At 39.6% G+C, this 27,994-nt stretch overlaps 1 protein-coding gene across 7 annotated transcripts in view; it reads left to right on the top strand.

The window, feature by feature from the left end:
- FBXW11 (F-box and WD repeat domain containing 11) overlaps nucleotides 1–27,994 on the top strand; it is a 137,798-nt gene that overhangs the window by 85,569 nt on the left and 24,235 nt on the right. For 4 of the 7 annotated variants that reach the window (XM_059917672.1, XM_059917674.1, XM_059917669.1 and 1 more), the window contains 4 exons: nucleotides 5,801–5,863; nucleotides 9,183–9,408; nucleotides 19,968–20,154; nucleotides 21,025–21,115. In XM_059917672.1, the coding sequence (XP_059773655.1) occupies nucleotides 5,801–5,863; nucleotides 9,183–9,408; nucleotides 19,968–20,154; nucleotides 21,025–21,115 (567 nt within the window). The remainder of the gene's footprint in view (nucleotides 1–5,800; nucleotides 5,864–9,182; nucleotides 9,409–19,967; nucleotides 20,155–21,024; nucleotides 21,116–27,994) is intronic. The other 3 variants (XM_059917673.1, XM_059917675.1, XM_059917676.1) reach the window with 1 other exon arrangement.

The following is a 27,994-nucleotide window of genomic DNA, read 5'->3' as shown; positions in this document are numbered from 1 at the left end:
TCTTAAATCCAAACATTTAAAAACACGAGAAAATGGCAAAATGCCCGCATGTTTTCTAGATCCTTTGTAAGGTTTTTGTTTTTGTTTTTGCTTCCTCTCAGGAGTAAAGATGTTTTTGATAAGAAAACCTTACATTGTATAAGCATTTCTCATCATGAAAGCCAAAATGCAGAATTTGTAGGATTTTTAAAGTAGGAAATTGATTCCTCTTACATAACTCTTAAAGTAGGGAATTTTCCAGTGAAATATATTCTGTGTTAGTTGGTGGCACCTACTGGCAAAGATATATCACTGCTTAGAGCCTGCTGTGCTTTTACACAGACTAACCCTATATAGCAGACTGGGAAAGATGATGGGGAAATAGAAGAGGAATATATTGTGTTTACCAAAGTGGGCATTTCCTTGGCCCTCCCTGCCCCCCCCCCAAAGTATTTGTCCGGTGAATTGGGAGGAGGAAGGAGTCATGCCATTCTATTGCCCTAGTCCTGTGTTTGCCAGTATGTGCTGAGCTCTTATTAAGAGAGTGTGAAAGGGGGGGTGGCCATATCCGGCAAACTTGGGAAAGCTAGGTTAAACTAACCTAGCCTGATTTTTAAATTATGAGATGTTACAGAGCCTTTAGTATCTTAATGAAGTGTATCGTAACCTCTGGGAGCGGAGTGGGGGGAACACTCATGCAGTGCACCACATTTGTCAAACTCAATTAGACCTCAGAACCCTTTTTTCTCTGAACATCTCTTGTGTTACCTGGAATACTCTTTGGAAGTTATCCTCTGATCAGTGTAGCTTGAGAGCATCATTTTCCCTTCGGCATCTTCTCCTGAAGGCTTTATAAGAGAAGGAACAAGCATTAGATTCTCATGGTATTTGGTAGTTCTGAAAAAGCACATATTGGGATGGAGTCTGTCATGACGGTATCAGTGCAATTTCCTTAGGATGGTGGTACTACATGGACCACATCATTTTGCCATAGCAGTGATTTTAAAGCAGAGACATACATAGAAATTACCTGGAGAACTTTAAAGCAAAGCAAAACACGTATACCTAGGCTCCATCCACCCTGGCCACCTATTTGGTCGAAGACATGCTTTGCTGTTTTATTACATTTGGGACACCTTTGAGATCTAATGAAAGCTCTGGATCTTCTTTCTGGAGGACTGTATACACAGTAACTTTTATGTATGACTTCATGATATTTATCACCCTCATCCACACCCCCAAGCCCATGGATCTCTAGTAAAGAACTCCTTATATCAAGTTTTCCTGGATAGGCATTGAATGGCAAGCAGGATTTACCCCAGAATTTAGATATCTATGTACTCTATGAATTACTTGACCATGGTGTGGTCAGGCTGTATTTGAAGAAATCACATACTGTCACAGGGGTTAAAGGAAAAGAAGCCTGAAGAGAAAGAAAGAAAGGCCAGGTCTGAGATGGCGGTGATTTTTAGTTTATTTTCCTAAGGAAGCGAGTTTAGGAGCTCACACCCCTAGAGCAGTGGCTCTCAAGTGGAGGGGGCAGTTTTGTTGCCCCGCACCCCCAATCCCCACCCCTGACATTTGGCAATCTGGAGACATTTTTGGTTATCACAGTTAGGGCAGGGGAAGGGGTTGCTACTGGCAACTAGCAGGGAAAAGCCAGGGATGCTGCCTGACATCCTACATTGTACAGGACAGCCACCCCCCCACACCACGGAATTAATCTGGCCCCAAATGTCACTAGTACTAAGGTTGATCTGCCCTAGAGTCTAGCTGCTGCTTCCTCAATGGTATCTTCCATTGGTAGTAGGAAGGTCTACGTTTTTTGTTTGTTTGCATGTGATGCTTCTTGGTAGGTGTAGGAGGAAAGAGATGATGATGAGAAGAGTAGGAAGTGATTAAGCCAGGTTGGTATTTCAAAGAACTTTCCTTTCCCAGAAGTGTTGGAGACTTAGAAGAGGATTTCAGCTCTCAGATTGGCTTACCTCATGGTTTCATCTGAGAGCTTGGATGTAGGAAACCACCTTCCTTTTCTCCTGGAAGGAAGGCTCATTGTTTTTTCTTACCTCACCCTTGAACTTGTGACCTTTTGTCTATTAAACCTTTAAGGAATAAAAGTCAAAATGATTATTTATTTATTTATTTATTTTTGGCTGCGCTGGGTCTTCATTGCTGTGTGCAGGCTTTTCTCTAGTTGGGGCGAGCGGGGGCTACTCTTCATTGTGATGCACGGGCTTCTCATTGCGGTGGCTTCTTTTGTTGTGGAGCATGGGCTCTAGGTGCACGGGCCTTAGTAGTTGTGGACTGTGGGCTTCAGTAGTTGTGGCTCACGGGCTCTAGAGCGCAGGCTCAGTAGTTGTGGTGCACGGTCTTAGTTGTACCACAGCATGTGGGATCTTCCTGGACCAGGGCTCGAACCCGTGTCCCCTGCATTGGGAGGTGGGTTCTCAAGCACTGTGCCACCCGGGAAGCCCAGTCAAAGTGACTAAAAAGTAAAACCTGTGGCTCTTAGAATTTTCGATGCTTGCCACCCATTCTTATCCCCACATAAGATATTGAGGAATAGGAGAGGTGTATATTGTGTTTACCAAAAGTGGGCATTTCCTTTGTCTCCCAGCAGTATTCATGTAGTGAAGTGGGAGGAGGAAGGAATTGTGCCATGCTACTGCCCTAGTCCACTGTTTGCCAGTGTGCTGAGCTCTTATTGAGAGAGTGTAAAAGGGGGGTGGCCATATCCAACAAATTAGGGATAGCTGTGTTAAACTAATCTAACCTGATTTTTTAAATTATGAGATGTCAGAGCCTTTAGTATCTTAACGAAGTGCATTGTGGGGGGTGTGTGTGTGTAGGAAAGGAAGAAGGGTGGCAGGGGAGAGCACACATGTGAGCATGCAGCATTTGTCAAACTTAACTAGACCCCAGGACCCTTTTTCCTCTGAGCATCTCTTGTGTCACCTGGATTACTCTTTGGAAATGATCCTCTGATCAGTGTAGCTCGAGGGCAGCGTTTTCCCTTTGGCATCTTTTCCTGAAGGCTTTGTAAGAGAAATTGAAAAAAATATGTATTCCAGCCCCCACAGGGCTCTATTAAATACAGTTTTACTAAATTGTATGTCTTTATCCACTTTCATCAAGCCTTAAGAGAGTAGTTGCTATTTTTATCAGAGGGGTTGTTTCCTTCTCAGCTATGTAAATAAACACCATTTCTCTGTTTTGGAATGACTGAAAGGAAGAATTAAATTTTCTTACTGGAAAGATGGTTGTTTCTTGTGTAGTCTGCAGGAACTTCTGACGTTTTTTTGTTTCCTCCCTGAGTGAGGAAAGTATTGAGGTAGCTTACGTCAGAATAGCTCTGGTGTATTCAGACTCCTGTGTTTTAAAAGTTTGGAGTTCAAAACCCTGTGCACATATACCTCCTTCACACATTTCCTGGGCTGCCTGGAGACGAGGGAGCAGGAACTTACTTCCCATCTCTCTTCCATTTGGCATGCTCACCTCTCTGTGTTCCCAGCCATTCTTTCTTCTTGCCACTCTCTCAGAACCCAGGACATTGTGATGTTGCAAGGATGCCTTTGTAACTACCAGTCAGATCCAGGTGATATACCGAGTCACTGTTCCCACTTTGTTCATTCCCCTAAGGAAACCTGCCAGCTTTATTAATCCCTAAGCCCTTCAAGATAGCAGTAAAAGGAAAATTTGAGGGAGGAATACTACTTGTGTTTCCCTATTCTTCATCCCCCCTTTCCCATTCAGGATCATTTATTGCTGCCACCACTTTAGACCTGCTTTGGACACTTGGACGCACTTCCTTCCTCTCTAGTCATGGTTGACTTTAACATATGGAGCCCTGCCCTCCTGTCCCCCTTCCCCATTGCAGACCTCGGTGTTCTGTGGCTTATAAGGTTTTATCAAGGAAGCCAGTGGGTTTTCCCTATTAGGCAACCATCTGGAGTCTTTCTGTCAAAGTCTGAGGTTAGAAAAGCATGAGAAGATAACACTTGGGGGAAAGTAGTATCTTCAAAGCAGGGCATAAACAGAGTTTTTGAATACCCACTATACACCAAGCACTGTGCTGCTAGTCTCAATCCCCACAACTTTGTGTGGTTTGTGTTTGTCCATGGGTAGAACAACTTGCTCAGGATCGATCTCTCTCTCTCTCTCTCTCTCTCTCTCTCTCCCCCTCTCCCTCTCTCCCTCTCTCCCTCCCTCCCTCTCTCTCTCAAACACACACACACACACACACACACACAGAGTTAAGTGACCAAATCTGGATTCCTACTTCTCTCTTTGGTTTCAAAGCCTTTGGCTTTTCTACTATATCATTCTACATCTCTTTCTTTTTTTTTAAATTTATTTTATTTTATTCATTTATTTAAATTTTGGCTGCCTTGGGTCTTTGCTGCTGTACGCGGGTTTTTTCTCTAGTTGCTGAGAGCAGGGGTTACTCTTCGTGGTGGTGTGCAGGCTTTCTCATTGCGGTGGCTTCTCTTGTTGTGGAGCGCAGGCTCTAGGTGCGCGGGCTTCAGTAGTTGTGGCTTGCGGGCTCTAGAGCGCAGGCTCAGTAGTTGCGGCGCACGGGCTTAGTTGCTCCGCGGCATGTGGGATATTCCCGGACCAGGGCTCGAACCCGTGTCCCCTGCATTGGCAGGCAGATTCTTAACCACTGTGCCACTAGGGAAGCCCTCATTCTACATATCTGATCAGAGCCTGCTGTGAGACCTGCAGAGCACTAGTGTCCAGTGGTGATTCTTCTGCCATCACCTACGTTGGGTATTTTCAAATGGAGTGTTTGGAAATACTGTATATGCCCAAATATTTAACAACTTGAAGAACATAAAGGAAAAACAGGGAAAATTTGAGAGGTAGGCTTATTCCCTATAGGCAGTAAACAAGCTCTTGTAAACACTGATGACTTAAATAGATCTATAGGATCTTTTTGACTAATACTATGGGACAAATGTTATAGTTTAAATTTTGTACCCCAATCTTGGAATTTTAGGTTTGGGAAGGAATCTTAGCGAGACTGCTATCCATAAATGAGTTGTTATTCCTTTCAGAACACAACTCTCCCACTTCCCCTTCTCATTAAGTTTCCATTTAGCTATTAGGTAGGAGCTTCAAAAGGGAAAATCCAATCATGTATAATCTCCAGTTAATGGGCATCTATTGAGCGACTAGGTCACCAGAAAGAATACACAGTGCCTCTTTGTGCAGTAAACACAAAAATCAAAAGCTAATGCATTCCCAAGGCAAGCCAGATTGTTGCTGGCTAACAGCATCCTCCTCTTAAGGGAAAAGATTGGGGCACCCACCATGCTTGCTAGGGGAGATTGCAAAGCCATTCCAGAGAAACAAGGCCATCAAGGGAGGAAAAAGAAAGGCAGGGGGGCTTCCAGGGCTTTGTCACTTCTAATTGCTGATGGCTGGGGTGGGCTACTGAATAGCAGACATTCTAGTAAATGTTTTGTGCAATCATCAGGAACTTAGTGGGTCTCTGGGGCTTCTTTCTTCAGGTTAAAAGAATAACAGGGATGATTGAGGTAGAGCTTCAGCCCCACTCCCATAATTTAGCCTGTTTTCTAAGTACACCCAACCTTCATAAAGACTTCATGCTTACTTTTGTCCAACCACTAACTAATGATTGATGAAAGATGAAAACACCCCTGTTGACCCAAAATGGCATGTGTTAGCCACAAGCCAAACAGCTCTTGGGTTGGTGTTGGTACACTCCAGTTTGGGTTTTCAAAACTATATTTTGGTGTAGTTATTTAGGATTTGCAAAACTCGGCATAATTCAAATAACCTGTTTTTCCCCCCTTAGAACACTTCAGTTATGGAGGATCAAAATGAAGATGAGTCCCCAAAGAAAAATACTCTTTGGCAGGTAGGAATGACGGCGCACAGATAAGATAGCAATTGACTTACTGTAGATAAGATGCTCCCTCAGCTCCTGTCCTCAGTGAAACTAAGAGCCAAGTACTTTGGTTTTCTTTTGTGCAATTCTGCTAGTTTCAGGATCCACCCTGGGACTTCCCTGGCGGTCCAGTGGTTAAGACTTCACCTTCCAATGCAGGGGGTGGGGGTTCGATCCCTAGTCGGGGAACTAAGAGCCCACATGCCTCAGGGCCAAAAAACCAAGACATAAAACAGAAGCAATATTGTAACTAATTCAATGAAGACTTTTAAAATGGTCCACATAAAAAAAAAAAAAAAGAATTCACCCTAATTTATCTTCTTTTCCTTAGGGAAGTGTCATTATGAATAGTAAAGAATTTAGGAATTCTCACCAAGATTCTGAAGTTGGCTGCAGCCCAAAATATTCCATCTCTGGGGCCACTGTCTAAGCCAAAGATGGACAGTGGTGGTGTCCTTTGTCACCAGAATGGCACCATGCCGCATACCAGTGTATGCACTGACCTTTTCTCCCAACCGTCACCCTTCTCTCCCATTTCCTATTTGTTTGCCTTTTCCTTTTAAATTCAGTTTCCTTCTCTCCTAGCTCTATTTTAGTTTTCCAGTTTTCCTTCCAATCCCCCAGTTTTTTTGTAAGGCGCGGGATGGAGAGCATATAAAGTTTCATGATTTCGTGTTTTCATCAACCATTATGGTACACATAATTTTTCCCTTCGTGAAGATACAATTAAAGGCAAAACAAATCTAAATCTGAAGAGAATAATGATAAAAAAAAATTCTCTGGGTTCATTTGATTTGAAGCAAAGGCGTTAGCAAGAATAAAGTGTCCCCAACAAATTTACGATGAAAAGAAACAAAGCAGTGCAATTCCAGGAAGATCTTTCTGGGCCAAGCAGGTGGTTAGAAATAGAAATGGAAAATGTGCTGTAGAATTGGGCACATACTGTTATTTTAGGGGGAACTTTGTGCAGACTGACTTCTGTTCCCTCCACGTCTGGTATTTGCAACAGGATTCTCTTAATTTACTACTGATTTTCAATTCACAGTGGTTCTTAACACTTTAGCTTTCAGGTTTTTTTTTTTTTTTTCATCTGTCTTTCAGTCAACTAGTTAATGGTATACCCATGCTCTAAGGAGGCTAGATGGTTAGGAACCCTTCTGTAAATGAAATAATAACCCTTTTGTTTATCAAGTGAGATAATGGGTGTGAAAGTATTTTATAAATAGTAAAGCACTACACAAATTCAAGTTGTTACCATAATTATATTTAACTTGTTACGAAAGCAATTATTTTGGCAAGTTATTATGAAAAAAATGTAGAAAGAAAAGGGGAAGGAAAAAATATGTAGCTTTCTCTCTCAAGATTAGGCACTTTTAACATTTTCATTTATATTCTTTACTTTTTCTTGGCGTGTTCCCCTTCACACAAATTATTGTGATCATATGCTATATAAAATTCTTTTGTTCCTAATACTATTTCATAAACATGTTCTCTTGTTATTAAAATCTTACTTTATAAACCTAATTCTAATGGCTGCATTGTAGTACTTTGTGTAGATGTATTATAATTCACTTTAACCAGTTGCCTGTAACTGGGTAGTTTTTTCTGAATTTTATTATAACATTATGGTGAACATCCTTATGCTTAGAAGTAGCAAAGGTGCTCCTTATGCTAGCTGATGTTCACCACAGCAAAGAATTTTTACTTCATCTGACTGTTCTTAATGCTGATGTTTTTGGTTCTGTTTGATAATGAATGTTTTACTACAAGCAACGTCAAAAATCTCTGTTCAATGCTGCCCCCTGGTGGTGCCCGGTGTCAGTGAGCTCTCCCTCACCCAAATTATAAGGGAAAAAACGTTCTCAGACAAGGAAGTGGTTAAGATAAGTGAGGTGGGAGATTAATGCCTTCCAGGTTTATACCTCTAAATGTCGACATAAGAACTCACTTCAGATATGAAGGATTTTTAAGATTTTACCAAGGAAGGCCAAAGACTCCTTTGGATATTTACAAAGGATGTCTTCTTTCTGGGATGGGTTCAGTTCACTTTAAGTTAGGGGATATACTGATAACAAAAGCTCTTGGTTCTTCCCATGTAAGACTTCTGAAATAAGCTCCTAATGGAATTAATGGATGTTTGTGATGCAACTCTTCAGTTTTCAAAATTCTCTTATATGTTATTCCTTCTAGTGTTACACATGAAGGGGCGTTCAGAATAGTGATGGACAGATGGCTTGGCAAATGTTTGACAGAAGTATTGAGGTTCTTTTGTTTGTAAACAGGGAAATTACTGAGCCTCATAATATCAGTAGCAGTTGTGGCTTCAGTCTAGGGATTTAGATTTTTTTGGATATTGTTGTCCAGATGCAGTGTATGTAGTTTCAGTTTTTAAAAAGTATACTGATTTTATGCAAGGACCATGTAGATTTGATGAGAGATGCAACTATTAGTATAGGAGTCTGTGGGATATCCATAAACCAACTAAATAAGATGAGGAACTTTTCAGGCATATGTGGTTTACCTTGGGTCACTTTCTGAGTAGGTGACTGAAAGAGGGAGTGAAAGTCTGTAAACTATTTTGTCAGCAGTTAGCAGCCCTGGAAATAATACGGAGGAGATTGAAACTGTTAGGTAAAATGAAGCTTTTTAGATTGAATTGCTCTCTGATTTCTCCGTTACATAGACCAGTGGTTTTCAGAGTGAGGTCCCTGAAGTGCAGTCTCTAGACCAGCAGCATCAGCATCACCTGAGGACTTGCTGGAAGAGCTCAGGCTCTACTCCAGACCTGTAGAATCAGAACCTCCGCGGCGGCAGTCTGTGTGTTAACAAGCTCTTTTGTTATTCTGATGCACGCACAAGTGTGAGAACTATTTGCATAGATGAATATAGCTTTACCTTCCAACTTTGAGGAAGGAAAACAAACCGTCAATAATCAATCAGTTGCCACTTTGCCAAGTTGAACAGTTTTTCTAAGATGGTCTTCTCCAACATTAGTTAACTGATAACAGCACGGTTTTGGAATAAGCATTGGAGAATGATGATTTAAGACACCATTTAGCTTTAGATAGAACTCTGACTTATCATTACTTTAGTGACTAATTCGAGTACATAGGCCCTGAATACATTTTTAATTATTTCCTGAATTAATTAATAAAGGAGTGAGTTTGGCTTTAGGGTAAAACTGCCATTTTAAGAATAAATACACAGGGCAAAAAAATGTTTCTGATGATATGCTCTTAAGATTTATTTTCCTTGTCAAACTAATTACTTTTTTGTTTTTCTAAAATAGATAAGTAATGGAACATCATCAGTGATCGTCTCCAGAAAGAGGCCATCAGAAGGAAACTATCAAAAAGAAAAAGACTTGTGTATTAAATATTTTGACCAGTGGTCTGAATCAGATCAAGTGGAATTTGTGGAACACCTTATTTCACGAATGTGTCATTACCAGCATGGACATATTAACTCTTACCTGAAGCCCATGTTGCAGCGGGACTTTATTACCGCTTTACCAGGTAACCATGCTTGTTTTTTAAAAAGCTGAGAAGTGGAAGAGTGCCCAGCCCAAGAGCCTAGACGGACCCGAGTAGGTGTTTGTGAAATGAATGAATGAGTACAGTGTGAGACAGCATTTCTTTGGGACACATACTGTACTTTAATATGTGGTACTTGAAGAGGAGTTATAATTTAGCATCTGTCTAGGAACTGTAGGCAGTTTCTGTGATTAATAGTGTTGATCATTGGTCAATACTATTGCTACATTAGTGAATTAATGCTGTACTTTTTATTTTGATGTGGTGTCTATAGAATCTGCATTTTGCCTTTATAAGTATTTTTTTTTAATATGGGACAATTTTTCCTACAGTGTTTGGGAAGTGTCCCCAAATTTAAGATGTTCATTTATATCTGAAGTGACACTTAGGGAATGGCAGAAAAGTATTGGGGAAATTGATAACATGTCTTATTACATTTCTTAAAACTTATTTCTGCATCCTCTCCCTCACTATCCTACCCCTGCATGAGTGTGTTCTTCTCTCCCTTTTCCCTTTCTCTCTCTCTCCCTCCTCACCCCCCAGTTAAATTTACTTTGGTTTAAAAAAAAAAAAAAAAGACTACTTTTACAACAGTTTTAGGTTCACAGCAAAATTGGGCAGAAAGTACAGTTTCTATATCCTCCCCCTCACCCACAACAACCCCCAGCACAGCCTCCCTGCTATCAACATCCTACACTAGAGTGGTACATTTGTTACAGTACATGAACCTACACTGACACATCACTATCACTCAAAGTACATACTTTAAGGTTCACTCTTGGTGTTGTACATTCTGTGGCTTTTGACAAATGAATAGTGACATGTATCTACCATTATAGTGTCACACAGAACAGTTTCACTGCTCTAAAAACCTGCTGTGCTCTGCCTGTTCATCCCCCTTTGATTTTTTTTTTTAAAGTTATTTATTTATTTATTTTTGGCTGCGTTGGGTCTTCGTTGCTGCGTGCGGGCTTTCTCTAGTTGTGGCGAGCAGGGGCTACTCTTCATTGCGGTGCACGGGCTTCTCATTGCGGTGGCTTCTCTTGTTGCAGAGCACAGGCTCTAGGCGCGTGGGCTTCAGTAGTTGTGGCACGCGGGCTCAGCAGTTGTGGCTCAAGGGCTCTAGAACGCAGGCTCAGTAGTTGTGGCGCACGGGCTTAGTTTCTCCGTGGCATGTGGGATCTTCCCAGACCAGGGATTGAACCTGTGTCCCCTGCATTGGCAGGTGGATTCTTAACCACTGCGCCACCAGGGAAGTCCCCCTCTTTGATTTTTGGTCACTCGTTAATTCTTTTCTCTCTGTGTTCTTTTTTAAATTTTTTATTTTAAGTGTGTCTAGGTAACATAGAGAGATTTCACTCTTGAAGAGAATGTGAGACTGCTGGCCAGAACATTCTCCTCTAACGTGGTCAGGGTAACCTGGAGGTTACAGCTGCTGTGCCAGGGTATGCCTAGAAATAGCCAGGGATAAACCAGTAGCATTGCCACCAGCCCTACCCTTTTTTCAGAGCTTCTGGATGGCTCCTCAAAGAGTAGCTTCTCTCTTAGCCTGTCTGTGATTTACAGTGCATCACGACTCCATTGTCTAAGTATTTCCACAGTAGACAGGACCTGGGCTCATGCCTCAGGCCTGAAACCTGGGGCTGCAAAGTGACATGCCAGCCTCTGATTCCTAATCCCTCTTCTAGAACTTGTAAGTTTACTTTCTACAAAGGGAGTGTTTTAAGGATATTTGAGAGTTAACTTAGAAAATTTTGACCCTACTGTTCTTTTTATGCTGAGATGTAGCATTATTTTCCTCATTTTTTGAATTAGTATTTCTAGAAAAGCAAAACATGAACCCTCTTTTTCTAGAATCATAGTATTTAATTGCTGAAAGGGATCTTAGCCGTCACTTAGTGCTGTTTCTCATTGGGTAGATTATGAAGCCAAGGATCAGAGAATTGGGTGAAATGCCTAAGATCGTACATCTTGGTTATTGTGATTTTGCGGGTGATGGCGGGGGTTGGTGCAAAAGCTGAAATCACTTCCAGTTAAGATTACTCTGGACAGTGCCTTAAACTGGCCTCAAGTATAGACTACATGGTTTACACCCCAATTCAGCAACATTTACTTTTAATTATAAGAGAGAGAGAGTGGGAGAGAAGAGCTATGCTTCTAATTGCATAAGAGAGAGAATTATAGGTGAATTTGAGTAAGATGAGTGCGCATGTGCTGCAGCTCCTCTGTATGTGCAGCCCAGAACTCAGAACCCCCCTCATCCAAGGCTTTCTACTGACTCATGCTACATTTCACACCAAGAAAAGACAGGGTAGTTTTTAAAGTTGACAATTATACTTGTTCCTCTTAAGTGCTTTTAAATAAATGAAACTATGCTCCCATTTTTTGAGGCAAATCCATTCTGTTTGCTTTCTGTTGTTTTGGTTTATTTTTATTTTTTCCCTATAATTTGCCTCTCAAACATTTTAGAGCACCAGGGAACTCAACTTATATTTACAGAATATCCACGAGGTGGCACTGTTGTAGTTCTCTTGATTTGCAGAGTATAGTTCAGAGGCAACCCCTTCTCTTGGGGAGTGTACAGAATTGGAGAAGAGACAGAACAGATGAACATGTGTTATGTATATAAATATGGTTAGTATAATTGCATACAATTCAGTTTTCATTACAGCGAATTTTAAGGCATTGTCCATATCTCTGTTAAAGTGGAATTTTGTGGTATCGAGTATTACATGAAATGAACGGACCATTGGCTGGGACATGGAAATATTTTTGTTAAAATGCTATTTGTTTTAACAGGATTTGATCTGAACATATATACATATGTCAGTATATATCATACATATGAATCTAATAGCTGGGGACAAGCTGGCCAAGTTGATTGTGTTAGTTAGTGTCTAGTAGACTTGGATTAAATCTGGCATTAGTTCCTTAGCACAGATCTTGCCTTAAGAGCATTAGGGGAGAAACAGGTCCATGTGTTTGTTCATACTTAGATTTAATAATGTGTGGAACAACTTACTAATCATTATCCTGGTTTGGTGTTTAACTTTTACTGTAGATGATCCTTAGTTTGAATTTTTACTTTGTTGAAATTGACAGTCTACTTAAGACTTCTTTTGATTGTGAAAACCATTAATTCTATAAAAACGGTCTATAGTTTTGACCGTTTTTAATGCTTACTGTGAATATCGTACCTGTCAGTATAGGGAAAATGGAAAATGTTTGTGGTCTCTGGCTCCTTTTGGTTCAGTGGAAAAAGTGATAATTATGATATGCTTTTCTAAAAATCATGGTAAATGTTTAGTCTGCAATGTCAATTTCTGCAGGCTAAGTTTGTGGTTTGTAAGAACTGTTGTTAAAGGGAAAATTTATACCATTTGAAGTAGAGACAGATTGTACTTCAAGAAGGACGATAAGCATTGGTGATCTGTTTGGTGAGGTGTCTAACTAAGCAATTAAGAATTTTAAAAACACTTACCTTCCTGGCCATGGTTTATTCTTTTGTCTCATCCTCAAGTAAGGATGATAAACCATTATGGACTGTGAATGTGACAGAGATTAGATCAGAGGTCTTGGGAGATGTGGAAGAACCAGAGTGTAGGCTTTAGGCTGGATGCAGGGCCAGAGATCCAGCATGACAGAGTGGAAAGATGATGGATGTTGGATTTGACAGCCCCTCCATTTGAATCCCAGCCCCTGCACCTAATAGTTATGTGAGCTCACTTTTTGGAGCCTCAGTTTCCTTATCTGTGTGGGAATGATAATAATACTTTATAGGATATTGTGAAGATTAAAGACAGTGTATATAATATGCCTAGCATCTGGTGGGTATTCTGAGGATGGCAGTTAAAAAAAAAAAAAGCCCAGAGAGGCAGGAAGCACCTGCAATACGATTTATTGCCAGGAAGTTTTAATTATTCACCCACTGATTTCCGAATTGATTCATCCTGACATCATTTAGGTAGGTGTGTGTGCCACTTTGTTGGCATAACAAAATGTTGGACTTTGTGACCTGAGCATTTGTGTCTGAATCCTTAGGTCAGTATATTCCAAGTTAAAGGCATCCACTGACAGACTATTGCTGTCAGGAAAGAAAGTTTCTAACTTCAGATTTTACCACTAGATCTGTGACTAGGGAGGGGGAAGGGACAACAGGGGTGGGTGGGGAAGGAAATTTCTTTGCAGCTGCTCTTTGAAATGTGTTTCTAAAATAATAAAAGTTTCTGTAATTGTATGATCTAAGCAGCTGTCTTAAAACTGGCTATAGTCAAGGGCATTGAACTGACGTTACACATTTGAGTTTCATTTTGGTACAATGTTATTTACATATTGAGCTTTGAAAATTTTGCCTTTTAATTGTTTTAATTTATTATTGAAAAATTTCCAGACCTTCATCTGGTGCCTATAATTAGCAACAGCAGCACTTCTTCAGCACTGTGTGTGCAGTATTCTGGACTCATTTTCTGAGGCCATAATGTGTCCTCTTATTGCCTTGGGAAGGGGGGTGGCAGGAGATGGGGGCGTCTCAGCACCATTGAGTAAATGAGAGCCAGATATTGATACTTAAGAAAATGCTTAGCTTTAACACCTCAGAGCACTTTCTAGCCCAGGCAAATGGACCACCTTATTCAGTAACCTCTTTGTTCTGAACAGTCTTGAAACCAGAAAGTTATAAGGTCTGCATGGCTCCTGGGGCTAGCTACTCCAAGGTGCCCAAAATAGAGGTTGTGTGATTCCTATTCTTTAAATATTTAAGGGGTATGAGACTTACTCCAAGCTATTAGTGAGGAATTAGCGATTTGCTAGGGGAGGTGTGTCAGATTTTCTCTGCAGAAAGTAACAAGGAAGGGGACTACTGCTTAGCTTCCTTGACCAGTGATAGCTAAAGTGATTTCTGGAAGAGGGAAGAAGAGAGACTGACATTTATCGAGTACCTGCTCTGTATCTGGCTCCTGAATAACCTCCCCTTATTAACCTTTCCAACAAGATTAAGAAGTTCCTTCTCTATAAAATGAGGCTATTTATAGCCTATTTCAGAGGGTTATCATTGCAGATTATACGAGATGATCCTTCTTAGGCTTTTAATATCATTCCTATTTTATGGAAGACTGAGATCCAAAAAGGAAAACTGATTTGCTTCGACCCAGATTATATGGCTCTATAGCCAGTGCATTTTCCGAGAGACTAAAACATGCTGCCCCCTAGAAGGATGAAGTGAATTTAAAGTATTACCAAAAGGAAATAAATCAAATCTCATGGATTTCACTGAGATGTTGCCGAATTGGACCAGTGGCATTTGAAAGAGTAGGAAGTACCTGTCTAATAATGAGCTTCTTTATGCAGAATCTCATTGATAGCCCAGTGGTGTGAGATATTGAGGTGACGGGAAATCAGTGAGGACTAAAAGGGATATTATTGCTATGAAGCAGTAGTTCCCAGCATGTCAGAATTATCTGGTAGTAATTCTTAAGAATACAGATTCCTGGGCCCCACCATCTAGAGATTCTGATTCAGTGGATCAGGAGGATATTTAGGAAGCTGTTTCTGCTGCTGTTGTTTCTCAGATCAGTAACCCTAAGTGATTCAAGTATAACCACACAGGCTTCTGAGAACCAGCTCATAGACTGCCCAGCCAGGTGGAGGATTTGGATGCAGCTTTCCCAGTTCATATATAGACCATGGGGATGTGACAGCCACTGAGGCCTGAAAAGACAGCTATATAATGTGTTCTTGTCTGTTCATTTCCTCTCTCAGCAGAGGATTTGAGAGGGGAATTGGTTAGGGGTGTATTTATAACCAATTAGGAGGATTTGGTTAGTGATTAGAATTAACATAAACCTTGGAAAGTGACTGTGTTCTCATATTAAGTGTAGAAACTAGAAGATAGTCAGATAAGTACCCCAGAATTAGAAGAATTCAGAGAAGAGCTAAGTTTATTAGGCCATGGCCAGAGACTGTAAAAGAAAATATGATTAAAGATGGTAGAGAGATTCTGAAATTTAAAGTTCTGATTAATAATTTGGTAATCCTATCGGTGGATAGGCACAAGTAGAACCCCATGTGATTATCCATGAATTTCCCTGATTTTAAATACACTTGGGCAGGAGATGGAAGAAAGGGGCATGGAGATACACAAAAAGGTAGCCTGAACCTTTGAAAATGGTATCAAGAAGGCCAAGCCCCAAATAATGTGAAATTGTCCAAAATGGTTAAGGAATTTGGGAGAGTTAAAAACAAATAAAATAATCAACTGTTTGGAGCAAGAGCATGAAGAATGAAGGGACAGTGTACTTGGAATAGATGCTGTAGTGGTAATAGGAAGAAACAGCATATTTTCACTCCTCATTTAACTTATCCTTTTTTATTTCCCCACTAAGAATAATGGTTTTAAAACCAGAAAGGACAGAAAAATTGTAGTCCAAGAAAGATATGAAGATGTCTTTAACATAGCTCCTATAACAAGTAGAGCTAAAAGTGTTGTGTGCCAGGATAGTGACAGAACCTAAGGCTGTGATTTTCAGAATTGTGGAACATTGAGAAGTAATTGAAAACCAGTAGGCAGAGCTACTGGGTACAATTTTGCACATACAGCTTGTACAACTGTGTTTGGTAATCCTGCATGATAGTACCCAGAGATGATTGATGAGCAGATTTCCTGGTCTTAAGAACGGGAGAACTAGAGAAGGTGTATTTGGGAGCTATTGGCTATTGAATTTGATGTTCCATTCTAGCCTAATTCTCAAATGGATTATCAAAAGTTAATCAGCTGTTGAAAAGACTATGTAGGATTGTGTAATCCTAGAAAGATATAGTATACAGAATGTTAAAAGCCATTATCTCTGAGAGGTGGGGTTTAGGGATTTAAAGGTATTTGCTTATATGCATTTTATAGTTTTTCTATAATGAACATGGGTTATATATGTTTAAAAGTGACACAAAGCAGCTAGTGCCAACTTGTAAACAAAAAATTGCAATACCAACTTTATGTAGTAAGCACCAGCAAGGAAACATGGAGAGTAACCATACCAAATTCACTTGATTTCCTTTTTGGATCAAGTTATGAGACTAGCAAGTCAGAAACATGGTATAAATAAAGATGGTAGTGTCTTCATGGGGCAAAGTTTCTCCAAATATCCTTGAGGACTGAATAGAGAGATATGGGCTGGATAATAGTAGTATAAAATCCAGGTGATTTAGAACTGGTGGCTCAGTGTTGGTACCTTGTGAGTATTTAATGAATGGGTGTATGATAGCTTGAAGGGAAATATAGAATCACGGGTGCTGTCCTTGGTTCTGACCCATTTAACATGTTTGCCAGCAACTTGGGATAAAGACTTACTGCATTTGCCCACCATGCAGATCTGGTGTGGAATATCCACTTTTCTGTATGACAGAATCAGAATTGTAGAGACTGAAATGGAAGGGTCAGATAAAGCTTTGAAGGTGAATTATAGAGAGGATAACTGTAGACTTCCGTGTGAGCTGCCCTCCCCCTTCTAAACTACCCATACAAATACAGAAATTAGGGGGAATTGTTTTTTGGGTGTTTTTTTTTTTTTTTTAATTTTTTGGCCATGCCACACGGCATGCGGAATCCTAGCTCCCCAGCCAGGGATTGAACCCGCGCCCCCTGCAGTGGGAGCGCGGTGTCGTAACCACTGGACCACCGGGGAAGGCCCAGGGGGAATTGTTTTAATAGATGTTTTTGGGGGAAGGGCCTAAGATTTTAATTCAGCTTACTACCATCTTAGGAGTCTACTGTGATATGACTGTTAGATGAAGGCAATATAATCTTTGACGGCCTTAACTCTTAATATAATGACATGTGCAGGAAAAGATAGTGGTCCCAGTGTAGTTAGTCTTCATTATCACATCATAACTTGGGTATTAGACCTACTAGAGTAGAACTAGTATATGAAGGGCCTGTAAACCATAATCAACAGTGTAAATAGTCATTCTTAGAGTTGGAAAAAACCTTAGTTTGTAAAGCATTTTTTATGTATCATCTCATTGTGATATTTTCAAAATAAGGCAGAGATTATTATCCCTGTTTTATACAGATGAGGAAATTGAGGTTCTGAAAGTTTAACTATTTACCTATACCCTGCCAAGTTAGTATGACTATACTCCTTCTGTTTATCTTGAAAAAGAGAACAAATATTAACCCCAAATGGTACTTTGTTGTCTTTAAAATCTTTCTGTAAAACTTTTTTGATTCATACAGATAGTGTGAGAAAGGACAGTTGTTACTGGCCATTACCATGTTATTTGGTAAAAAGCCAAGGGGCACTCTAATGAAAAACTGATGAACTCATAAAAGTGCTAACAAAAGATCAAGATGAAAAAAAAAATTAATTACATGGGACTGAGTGAACTGATGAGGATGAGTATAATTTTTGTGACTTTCTGTCTGAATTTAAAAAAAAAAAAAATTCCACAAGGACTCAGAGGCAAAGAATATACAAATCAATTTTCACTGCAAAGTAAAGGAGCTGTTACAGTGGAGGATTACTGGACTGAATGTCAATACTATGACATAGTATGAGTGTGTTTCATGTTTGGTAATTGCAATCATTGTTGCTTTTGTTGTGGTCATCCATGTACAATGCTTGGTGTCAGTCGATTTATCTCTTGTAAAAATAAAATACAGTGTGTGTGTGTGTGAAAAAAAAAAAAAAAAAAAAAAAAAAGAATAAGAAAGAAATGGGTCAAGTCCTCTGTCATCAACAGGGATGGAGAGATCTTGGTGGAAGAGTGAAAATATCACCTCTCTCACTGATCAGAAACTGATAATATTATTACCAGCCTAAAACACTGCACCTCCTCTTTATTGTTTTAAAATTTCTGATGACTCTTTTTGAAAAAAATACCTAAAATCAGATATCTAAGTGTAGGTCAGATATCACAGATAGTAAAATTTGGGGAACACTGCAAGGAGTGTTTGGGAAAAAATCAAGGGTCCCCGAATATAGCCCGAGGCAGGTTCTCTTGTTCTCACCTGTCCTCCCTCAAGGGTGTGCCTTCTAAGGCCCCGCCTGTGCCCACAGGCACCTGCTCTGTTCATACCTTCCTGTGAGCCTGGTTGGAGGATGCACTGGCTTTGGGAACAGGTCTGACACCTGCCCCCTCCCTGGACCAGAGCTTGACTGTCACCTCTGAGTCAAGGAGGCGAGGTAGCTCCCCACCAGACTCTCTGGATTTGAATTCCAACTCTGCCACTTACTGACTCTGAGTCCTGGGGGAATTCATCCACTCTGTGAGCCTCAATCTTTTCATCTGTTAAATGGGGGAATTCTTCATACCTACCTCATAGTGTAGTTGTGGGGATTCTCTTAATAACACTTGTAAAACTCACAGCACGGTGCCAGCACATAGGACGTACTGTGGCTCCCGGTGGCAGGCTGGTGAAGACCATGGGCCCCTTCTCAGAATCAAATTTTTAAACGCATAATATAAAATGCAGAGGATGACAAATGAAACCAGTTACTGTACATTGAAATGCATGTTGAAATATAGTTGTGGAAAAGTGAAAAAAAAAAAAAAAAAGCCAAGGGGCAGGGATGTTTCAGTATTAAGTATTTGTTTCATGTCATAGAAGTTCTAGGTGGTGAACCTAGACTTGAAATTGGAATTTTCCGACTGTGTGTTTAGTGTTCCCACCCCAACACAGAGGAGGCCTGGGGATGAGCTTTATTTCTTGTAGTTGCAGAGGACATGCCCAGAACCACAGGATGGGAGTGTACAGGTGGCAACAGCATTGACCATAGTGATCTTCTTACCTTTGTGAATGTCAGGCAAAGGCTGAATCTTGGTTGTCTTTGAGAGGATACTTGCATTGTGTAGGATAAACGTCTTAAGGTTCTAGAATTTTTAGGCATGTGGTTCATGGTTTTGAGGATTTTACCTCCATAAGGAGATGGAGAAATGATTGACAAAAATACATCTAAGTGCACCTGACTTAATTCTTGGATTGTCGTTTAACTTTTCATAAACTTTTTCAGGTAAGTCAGTGTTTCTCACCTTTTTGTCTCCTTAGCCCCAAGGGATTCACATAGGTCATGTATTAATAGGATGATTTGTTACGAGAAACAGTAAATCAGAGGGGAAAGAATGCAGACTTTGGAGCAAGAGATCGGAGTCCAGTCTTGGCTTCACTACCCTATAATTGTAAAACCTTGAATCCTTTTACCTCTTTCTGCCTCATCTGTAAAATTCGGGGTGTCTTTACCCCATAGAGTTATGTAAAAGAAAATGAAAAGAAATCATTTATTATAATATCTGACAAATATAGAACTGTCCAGGGTTGGCTTTTACACACAGGAACTCGTGCCATCAATTGTTTTATCTTAAAAAATCAGAACCAAAAAGAAGTGTATATGTTTATGTACTCATGCACTTGTATATCTGAAGAGCTTTTGATATTACTCAGGTATGTTTCCTGGTTCAGGATTTCTTTGTTCCTCTTATCTTTAAGGAAATGGTAACTGATACATTTCCATCTCCCTTCCTATTCCTTCATTGCCTTTTCTATTTTGTAGAGCAAGGTTTAGATCACATAGCAGAAAACATTCTTTCCTACCTGGATGCCAGGTCTCTGTGTGCAGCAGAGCTGGTATGTAAGGAATGGCAGCGAGTGATCTCCGAAGGAATGCTTTGGAAGAAGCTGATTGAACGAATGGTCCGCACTGACCCTCTATGGAAGGGACTTTCAGAAAGAAGAGGGTGGTAAGTATTTAGGTTGGTTGTTCCCTTGAAAAAAGTTTATTTGACCTAGGGTCAGTTTGATTACTAAAAAATGCAATTATACTTGCCAAATGTGTTGGCCTATTTTAAACAAGTGGGAAAAGATGAGTAGTCAAGAGTTGGGGGGAAAAAAAGTTAAAGCTGTTAGAATAACCCCTTCTGAAATGCATATTTCCTTTATATTTATTAACTATTAAGGTGTATTGTACAGTTTGAGCAATTTGGCTTTTCAAAGCTATGTGTTTATGCTTTTCCTTTCACATTTTCCTTAGGTGATGACACCATTACCAAAAGATAGATAAGAAAAAGGAAAATATGAGAAAGTCAAATAATGCCATTTTGCTCTTAGATATTGATCCTGGTTGAAGATGGAAGGTACAGCAGGCAGGATTTTTCAGAGACAACCTGTTATCTGAAATACAGCTTTATAGCTCTGTACATGTCAGTACCCTGACAGCACAGAGAAAGAGAGTGTCACAGCTAGGACAGATAGGTGGTGGTGTGAGTGATGGTTAGGGCTGTGCTTTCTTTATGGGGAATAGTTAGTTATGTACTCAGTTAGCTTTTTCACAAAGCTACATTAACACTTTTTATTGAACTGTAGAATGAAAGGCTAGATTATTGTGTTGGGTAGTCAGAAAATGAAAGGTTAGGATCATGCTAAAGAACTGTAAGTTGAAGTAAACTTGTGCCTAACATGTACACTTAATTGTCAGAAATCCTGCTTTTGAACTGTTAAAGCTCAATGCAAGTCAAAAGACTTGAAAGATACATCTTTGTAACCACCATGTTTAAATAAAATTCACCCTTTTATGTGCAAAAATGTAACATCTGTTTGTTTTTATTTGCCAGGGATCAGTACCTGTTTAAAAACAGACCAACAGATGGCCCTCCCAATTCATTTTATAGGTCATTATACCCAAAGATTATCCAGGATATAGAGGTAATTTTATGATTTATCTGTTTTATGGGCTCTTTGTGTCTTGTTCTCAACTTTGTTGTCTTAGTGTTCTTAGTTGTCTAGTTCTAAAATCATAGAACTGTTGTTTTTTTTTTAAGTTGAAGTCTTACAGCAATTATGTCACAATCAATGTGTAATCTGCAGCTATCCTTCAGAGTAGATAGTGCCTTTTTGTAAAAAATAATCTAACTTTTCTAAAACATGAAATGCTTCTGCAAGGCTACCAGTTAATTAAAACCTTAATCCAAAATTAACTTTTTATTTTAATTTGATGAAATTTCCTAAATCCAAGGCCCAATTTTTCAGGTAAGCATAGTTTTACATTTTTTGAGCCATCTCTAGAGAACTAGAGAAGGCACAGTCTCAGTTTCCTTTGTACATTTCCCATACTTTTTCATTAGAAGGACTCAAATATGATTCTAAGCAATAGTTAAGTGGCCTTTATAGAGCAAATTATGCTCGTGGACCATTTTGGATTTGAGTGTAACTTCCCCAGACCAGTAAAACTCTGTGAACTTGATGAGAAACATTGGAGATGTTTGATATTGTTCATGTGTTCTAATTAGTTCAGTTTTATTATTTAGCCCTTTTCCTTGAACCAAGAAAGACATGCACAGGCATTTCTGATTAACTCTTTCACATGTGTTCTTGGCAGGTCTTGGTTACTTCGCTATTTCCTCCTTGGCAAAAAAGTTCAGCCTTTGCTAGGCAATGCTGTATCACCCATAAAGTTATACTCAGTTTCCCAAACATGAAGTAATCCTCACCCCCAGGTGATAGCCATAAAAGTTATTGTGCCAAAATTCATTAATGGAGAAACATGTGCTTTTTTTTGAGGCCCCTCCTCGCTGCCTTCTTTTTAAGGCAGATGTGAACTAATGGAATCGCTTTGTTAACAGTAAATCTGAATATGACTGGAATATCATTATTTCAAATGCAAGCCATTGTCTTGAGTATTCTGTTCCCTAAAATGAGCTATAAAGTAACCTTTTAGGGAAGGTTAAATGATTTAAAACTTCTGCCATACAAATCCTAAAGTTTAGGAATTAATTGATCCACTGGCAGTTCAAAACTTAGAATAAATTGCTCCTACAGTTTTAGTAGCTGAAACATAGTGTTAACTTGAACCTTAGTTTGGTGTATGTGTGTTTCAGGTTAGAGGGATTGTCTTTTACCCCATGTAGTTTTACTAAGACACTGCTTATGCATAGATCTTAGAAACTATATTACTTGTTACTTTTTTCCTCCCAACTATTCTTTATAAAGTATCTCCACATTTCCTTGAATAATTTCAGCAAGTCCTTTATTATAAGAAGGATGATGTCTAAGGTCAATCATTAATAAATAGGAACTCTGGAAGAACTTTGATCAGGTTGAAGATTTGGTGACATATATTATTTTATTTAATTCCCATTAGTACTGTTATAATCGACAGTATGAACTCAGTTTTCTATGGCATGACAGTATGTGACACCACCTAACATAACCATTTCCTCAGGCTGAAATAATATTTTAAAGTTAGAAAGAGGCAGATGTGAGGGAAAATAGAGCTATGGGGGAAAACCCTTTTTGACACAAACCCTCTATATCATGGTGGTCTACCAGTGGTTCTTAAAGTGTGGTTTAGGAAAACCCACTGGTTGGCCACAAGAGTCTCCTCCAGATTTTTGTGGGCTAGATCTCTTAGTTTAAGGGATGATGTTTTATACTTTGGTACTTTCACTCATAGTAATAATAATAAAAATAATGTACCACGTATAGAGTGTTTACTTGTCCTAGATACTTTCAGCATTTTATAATGCATTTTCTCATTTAACACTCTGGACAATACTTGAAAGGTAGGCCCTGTCCATATTTAAAATTGAGGAACCTGAGGCTCACCCAGGTTAAATAGCTTGCCCATGATCATACAGCCAGTGAGTAGTTGAGTCTTGTGATCAACCTTATATTCTTCTGCACTTAATGCAACTTTTTGTGTGCTATAGATCACTGGTATTTCATCAAAATAGAGTTCTTTACCTCTGTTTTGTGAGTGTGTTTTATTCTGTCCTGAGTAGACACACAAAGCAGAGAGTTGTGTCAGTGATCCGTGGGTCAAACAAATGAGAGACTCACAGGCTTGGCTGTTACCCATGTGCCTGGTACAAAACCCTCACAAGCAGACTATAATAATTACAAGTACTCTCTTTTGAGCCCTTGCAGTATACTCATGAACCATGTTGTGTGACTTACATAGATTATTAATTGCATTTAATTCTTACAACAAGCTACCTGTCATCCTCATCTGTAAGGAGGGGAAACTGAGACTAAGAGAAATTTTAGAACTTCCTACATAGTTAAGTAGAAGAGAAGGGATTTTAACTGAGGTCTGGCCAGCTCTAGGCTTAGTGTTGTTGTTTGTCATTTTCAAAGTAGAAAATTCCAGAAGAGAAGGAGAAAGAGGTATGTTGTTAAATGCCTACAGACGTTTCAAGGTGATCTTCTCATCTTTGTCCAATTGCGTGAAAACTCAGTGTCCTTTACTCTTAGTTGAAAAAAGCGTATGAGTTAAGATAAGATTAGTTGGCCTTGTTTTAGTCCAGTTACGGCAAAGGTAGTGCTTTATAGGGTTTTAAGCCTATTGCCAAAAGATAAATTACACCCTGAACATCAAGTGGATGTTTTTGTCCCTCTTCCTGGTTGCCCATACACAGCCTTGGAGTCTCTTGTGTTTTTTCCCATATGCTTTGCAGGGTTGCCAGTTCACAGCACCTTTTGCTTTCTATCCTTCTTGCTCTACCTTGACAGCTCCAGTTCATGTGCTGGCTCCTGTCATCTATCCATTCCCGTATTTGGCTCTGACAAGCAGATGACCTTGCCCTTCCACATTGACCTGACAGAAATTGGCTAATGTTTAAGAAAAAAGTAGCGAACCTGGCTTAGTGTGGTCAACCCCTATTATTCAGGAAATGAGACTGTGAGAAATGAAGTCTGGAGAGAATAAGAATTCTTAGTTCTCTGCAAAGGTTCATCTCTCATGGGTGCTCTTGCCATACACACACACATACACACACAGGGGGAGGGAGAAGGAGAGGGGCTAGGGTGGGAGGGAGAGAATTTAGAGTGCCTCTGAATTGAGAAGGAATTCCTGGAAAACCCGAGGCACAGTCCTAAAAGAAGCAGCCATATTTCCTTTGCTATCTAGAGTCTTAATTGTTATTATCATCATCATCATCATTATTATTAATGATGAGGTTACCGTTAGGTACTTTGCCACAGTAATTTAATTTAGTCCTCAAATTGTCAAAACTGAGACTCTTAGTCCAAAGTCCATGCTCTTTTCGCCCTACCATGCCCTCAGGTGTCCCTCAACAGAGAGATGGGAGTTGTTATAATAGACTCGAGCAGTCAGAGTTCTGATGTCCTGAACTTGGATTTTTCTCTTTTGCCATCTCAGAGTAGTGGCAAACTCTTTCATGTAATATATCTTTTTCCTTTTTTTATTCACTGGATTAAAGCCTTTGAAGCACTCTCCTTGGAACAGACCACTAGTAAAATGATGGTGTGTTGTATCGCACCTTTTAATAAACCACATTTTATTCAGGGAAAGTGGGGAGCTTTTTTGTGGTTTGCAAACTTGATATTAACATTGTCCTAACCAGAAAATGCTGAAATTTGCCCACCCACCCAGTTGTGTTTAGGCTTCTAAAAATAATGTTATTCCTTCATACTCAGACATCTGTTTTCACTCTATTGCCAATTTAAATGCTGCTGTATACTCTGTGTATCATGGCTACTTTCCCAGTATTTTGAAAATTTGCACAGGGTAAGGGGATTTTACAAGTTCTCAAAAACATGAAATATTCCTCTACAGTAGCCACAACCACATGATGTCTAAGTGAAATGGCAGGTATCTGCATCATTAAAGAGGTGCACCTGTGTATGCCCTGTATTCCTACTGCTGAAGTTAAGATGATTGTTGAATTGCATTTGCAGGCTGAGCCCCTTCCTGGGAATGGTTGGGGAGGGCTCAGGGCTATCAGCATTGAAGATCAGCCTAGACTGAGACAACAGTTCCCGGCAATTTGGTGAGATTTTTTTTGGTCACAGCCTACTCCTTTTGGTCAGTGTTCTCCACAAATGAGAAAGAGCGTCACTGCTACCGTTTGTAGGCACTGTGATAAGCACTGTATGTACGTAATCTCATTTGATCCTTCCAACAGATTTGAGAAAGTATATATTATCTTTTACAGAGGAGGAGACTGCAACTCAAACAGTCCAAGTCATTTGCTAAAGCTGCTAATTGACCTAGGTATTTTCTACTACAATGGGCTGCCTTCCATTTTTAAAGGTCTAGTTTTTCTGAAAAAGTCCTGGCTTATATAAGCCAGTTGACGTCGTCAAATATGGTGGTAGGTAGTATTTTGGGCAGGCACAGTCAGCAGGAAGTGTTGCTTTCTTTTGTGGGTGGCCTTGAGAATTGAGAAGAGTAAAGTCTTAGGAATTACACCCGGTTGGTGTGTAACAAAGTAGTCAGCTCCCTGATCTCATTTAGTGTCCCTTTCCTGGCGTTTTGAAACAAACTATACCTGTTTTGGGATTCAGGAACCTAATAATTTTTAAAACAGCCCTAGATGGGAACTTCCTAAAATGACCCATCAAAAATGATTTGGTAAGCCTTTTTCTTTTAAAATTCAGAAATGTATTTTAGAAAGTAGGCTCGTTCTAAGTGTTGAGAAGCTAAGCCATTTCCTAAATTCTACTTGACTTAGAATGAAAGCCTGTTATCTAGCAGAGCTTTTGAGAGGTCCTGACCTCTGGCTCTTGTTTAAGGGCTGGAGATAGAGGGTATGGCTTGGCCTTTTATGTTGGGTAGTGTTCTCTGTCCAGACACCTTAGGGGATGGGTGTATCACAGGCTGATCGTGTTGCCTTACCCAGCTTCTCTCTGCTGTGTCCTCAGGGCTTTAGGTACAGTAGTAGATTATAACCAAGTCTCTTGGTTCTCAAAAACATTTTAGAGTAGTGGGAGAGCATGTAGGAAATTCTTTTTGGTATGGGGATTCCCATACGAAAGTTAAAAAAATTTTTTTCAAGCTCCCATGTGATAGTAAATAAATGTGCTTTTTCTATTCATTGAAATATTATACAGAGTAGCAAAGCTGCTTACTGATTCAGTAATATTTTAAAGCAATTGTGTATGTTTTAAAACTAAGAACAACGATATGAATTTTGAAAATAACACCATATATATTGACAAGACAGGTTATGTATTCGCCTTTGTAATACTTTGGGTTTATGTGGAGTCACATTTAGCAGCAACCTTCTGGGCCCCCAGGGTGTAGCCTGAACGTTGGTAACCACTGCCAGGATCACTGGCCATGAATAAGACTTGTTACCAGTAGGCCTGCCTCCTAAGTCAGCATTTTCCTGGTATGCTTATTAGCATGCTGACATGGCTCAGTCACTCTCTAAAAATACGTTATTTCTCTAAATGATTCCAAACATTGAGTTCAATTTAAGAAATTCTTTATATTCTGAATCCCTTTTTAAAAAGTTGCTTACAGACATATCTGTTGTCTACCTTGGTAGCGGTAGCCACAGTGGGGTAAATTTTTGTTTTTGTTTTGTTGTTTGTTTGATTTTTTGTTTCTGAAATGTGGTTCTATGTCTGACATTTTACAAACTCAGTAGAGATGGCGATGCTGGCTAAGAAGCTCTGATTTGGTAGCAGAGGGACAGATGAGCTATTTCTCGCTCATGGCACCTCCATGGCACCTCTTTGCATCCCCTGGATGTTGGAAATATGTGATCCTGCCCTCTCTCAAGGCTATGTATGGGAACTCTTTGAGGGCAGAGCTTATATTTCCAGGCTCCTGTGCTAAGTACTGAGGCCACAAATGAGGAAACAGTTTCCTGTTTAAGTATACATGTATCAGTGTCTCCAATCCTCCATTTCTTTTTCCGTAAAATGAGGACAATAATTTTGGCTTCAGAATTGTGATGATTAAATTAACTGTAAACTATATAAAACACATAGCATAGTGTTATGGAAGCGTGGTACCTGGCATAACATTCCGTAAATTTTAACATTTTAGAGCATACAGAAGCATGTTGCCTTCAAAATAAGAGGAAACATGGTTTGTTAGATGTCAGCAGAACCATTAATTAAGTGCTTATTGTGAATAAAGATGAGATTTATCGCCTTTCTTCACTAAAGCAACTAATTAAACTTTTAGCTACTCAGATAATTAGCTACTCAGATATGTCTTTTGAACTAGATCCTGAACTCTCAGGTGTAGCCAATTGTAGTCCCTATTGTCCCCTAAATTCAAGGATCAGGAATTTATACTTTGGTTATTCTTAGTGTATCTTTTGATCCTGAAAATCCTTGACATCCACAACCAAAGGTTAGGTCTTCTGGTGCTCTGGGCATGACCCACTTCCTCTTTAAACTTTGCCCACTGGTCTCAGGCTATCGCACTGTTAAAGATCCCTTTAGTCCTGCAGTGCTTACAGTTTTTAATCACTCATTTGGCACTGATATTTTATCTGGAGTTGTTACTGATCTTTTTATGTGTTCACTGCCACAGTAGCTAGGGCTATACTTTCTTTGTAGACACTGCATATTTTAGTAGAAAAAGCATGGGCTCAGAGTCAGGAAGAACTGGGTGTGATTTCCAACTCATCCAGTTACTAGTTTTGTGGCCTCAGGCAAGTTAAACTCTTGTTTCCTTGTTTGTAAAAGGGAAGTAAGGAGAACTTCCTTCCAAGGTTAATGTGTGGATCATTTAACCAAATAAACATATGATTAGAGTATATCCAATTCCAGTTACTGCGTGCCTGTGTATTGCAGTTGCATCCTTTGAAAGCAGTATGCTTC

The sequence above is a fragment of the Balaenoptera ricei genome, chromosome 3, assembly GCF_028023285.1.
Source record: "Balaenoptera ricei isolate mBalRic1 chromosome 3, mBalRic1.hap2, whole genome shotgun sequence".
In the NCBI taxonomy this organism is placed as follows: Eukaryota; Metazoa; Chordata; class Mammalia; order Artiodactyla; family Balaenopteridae; genus Balaenoptera; species Balaenoptera ricei.
Note: the sequence above shows the minus strand (reverse complement) of the source record. Positions and strands in the feature narration are given on the sequence as shown.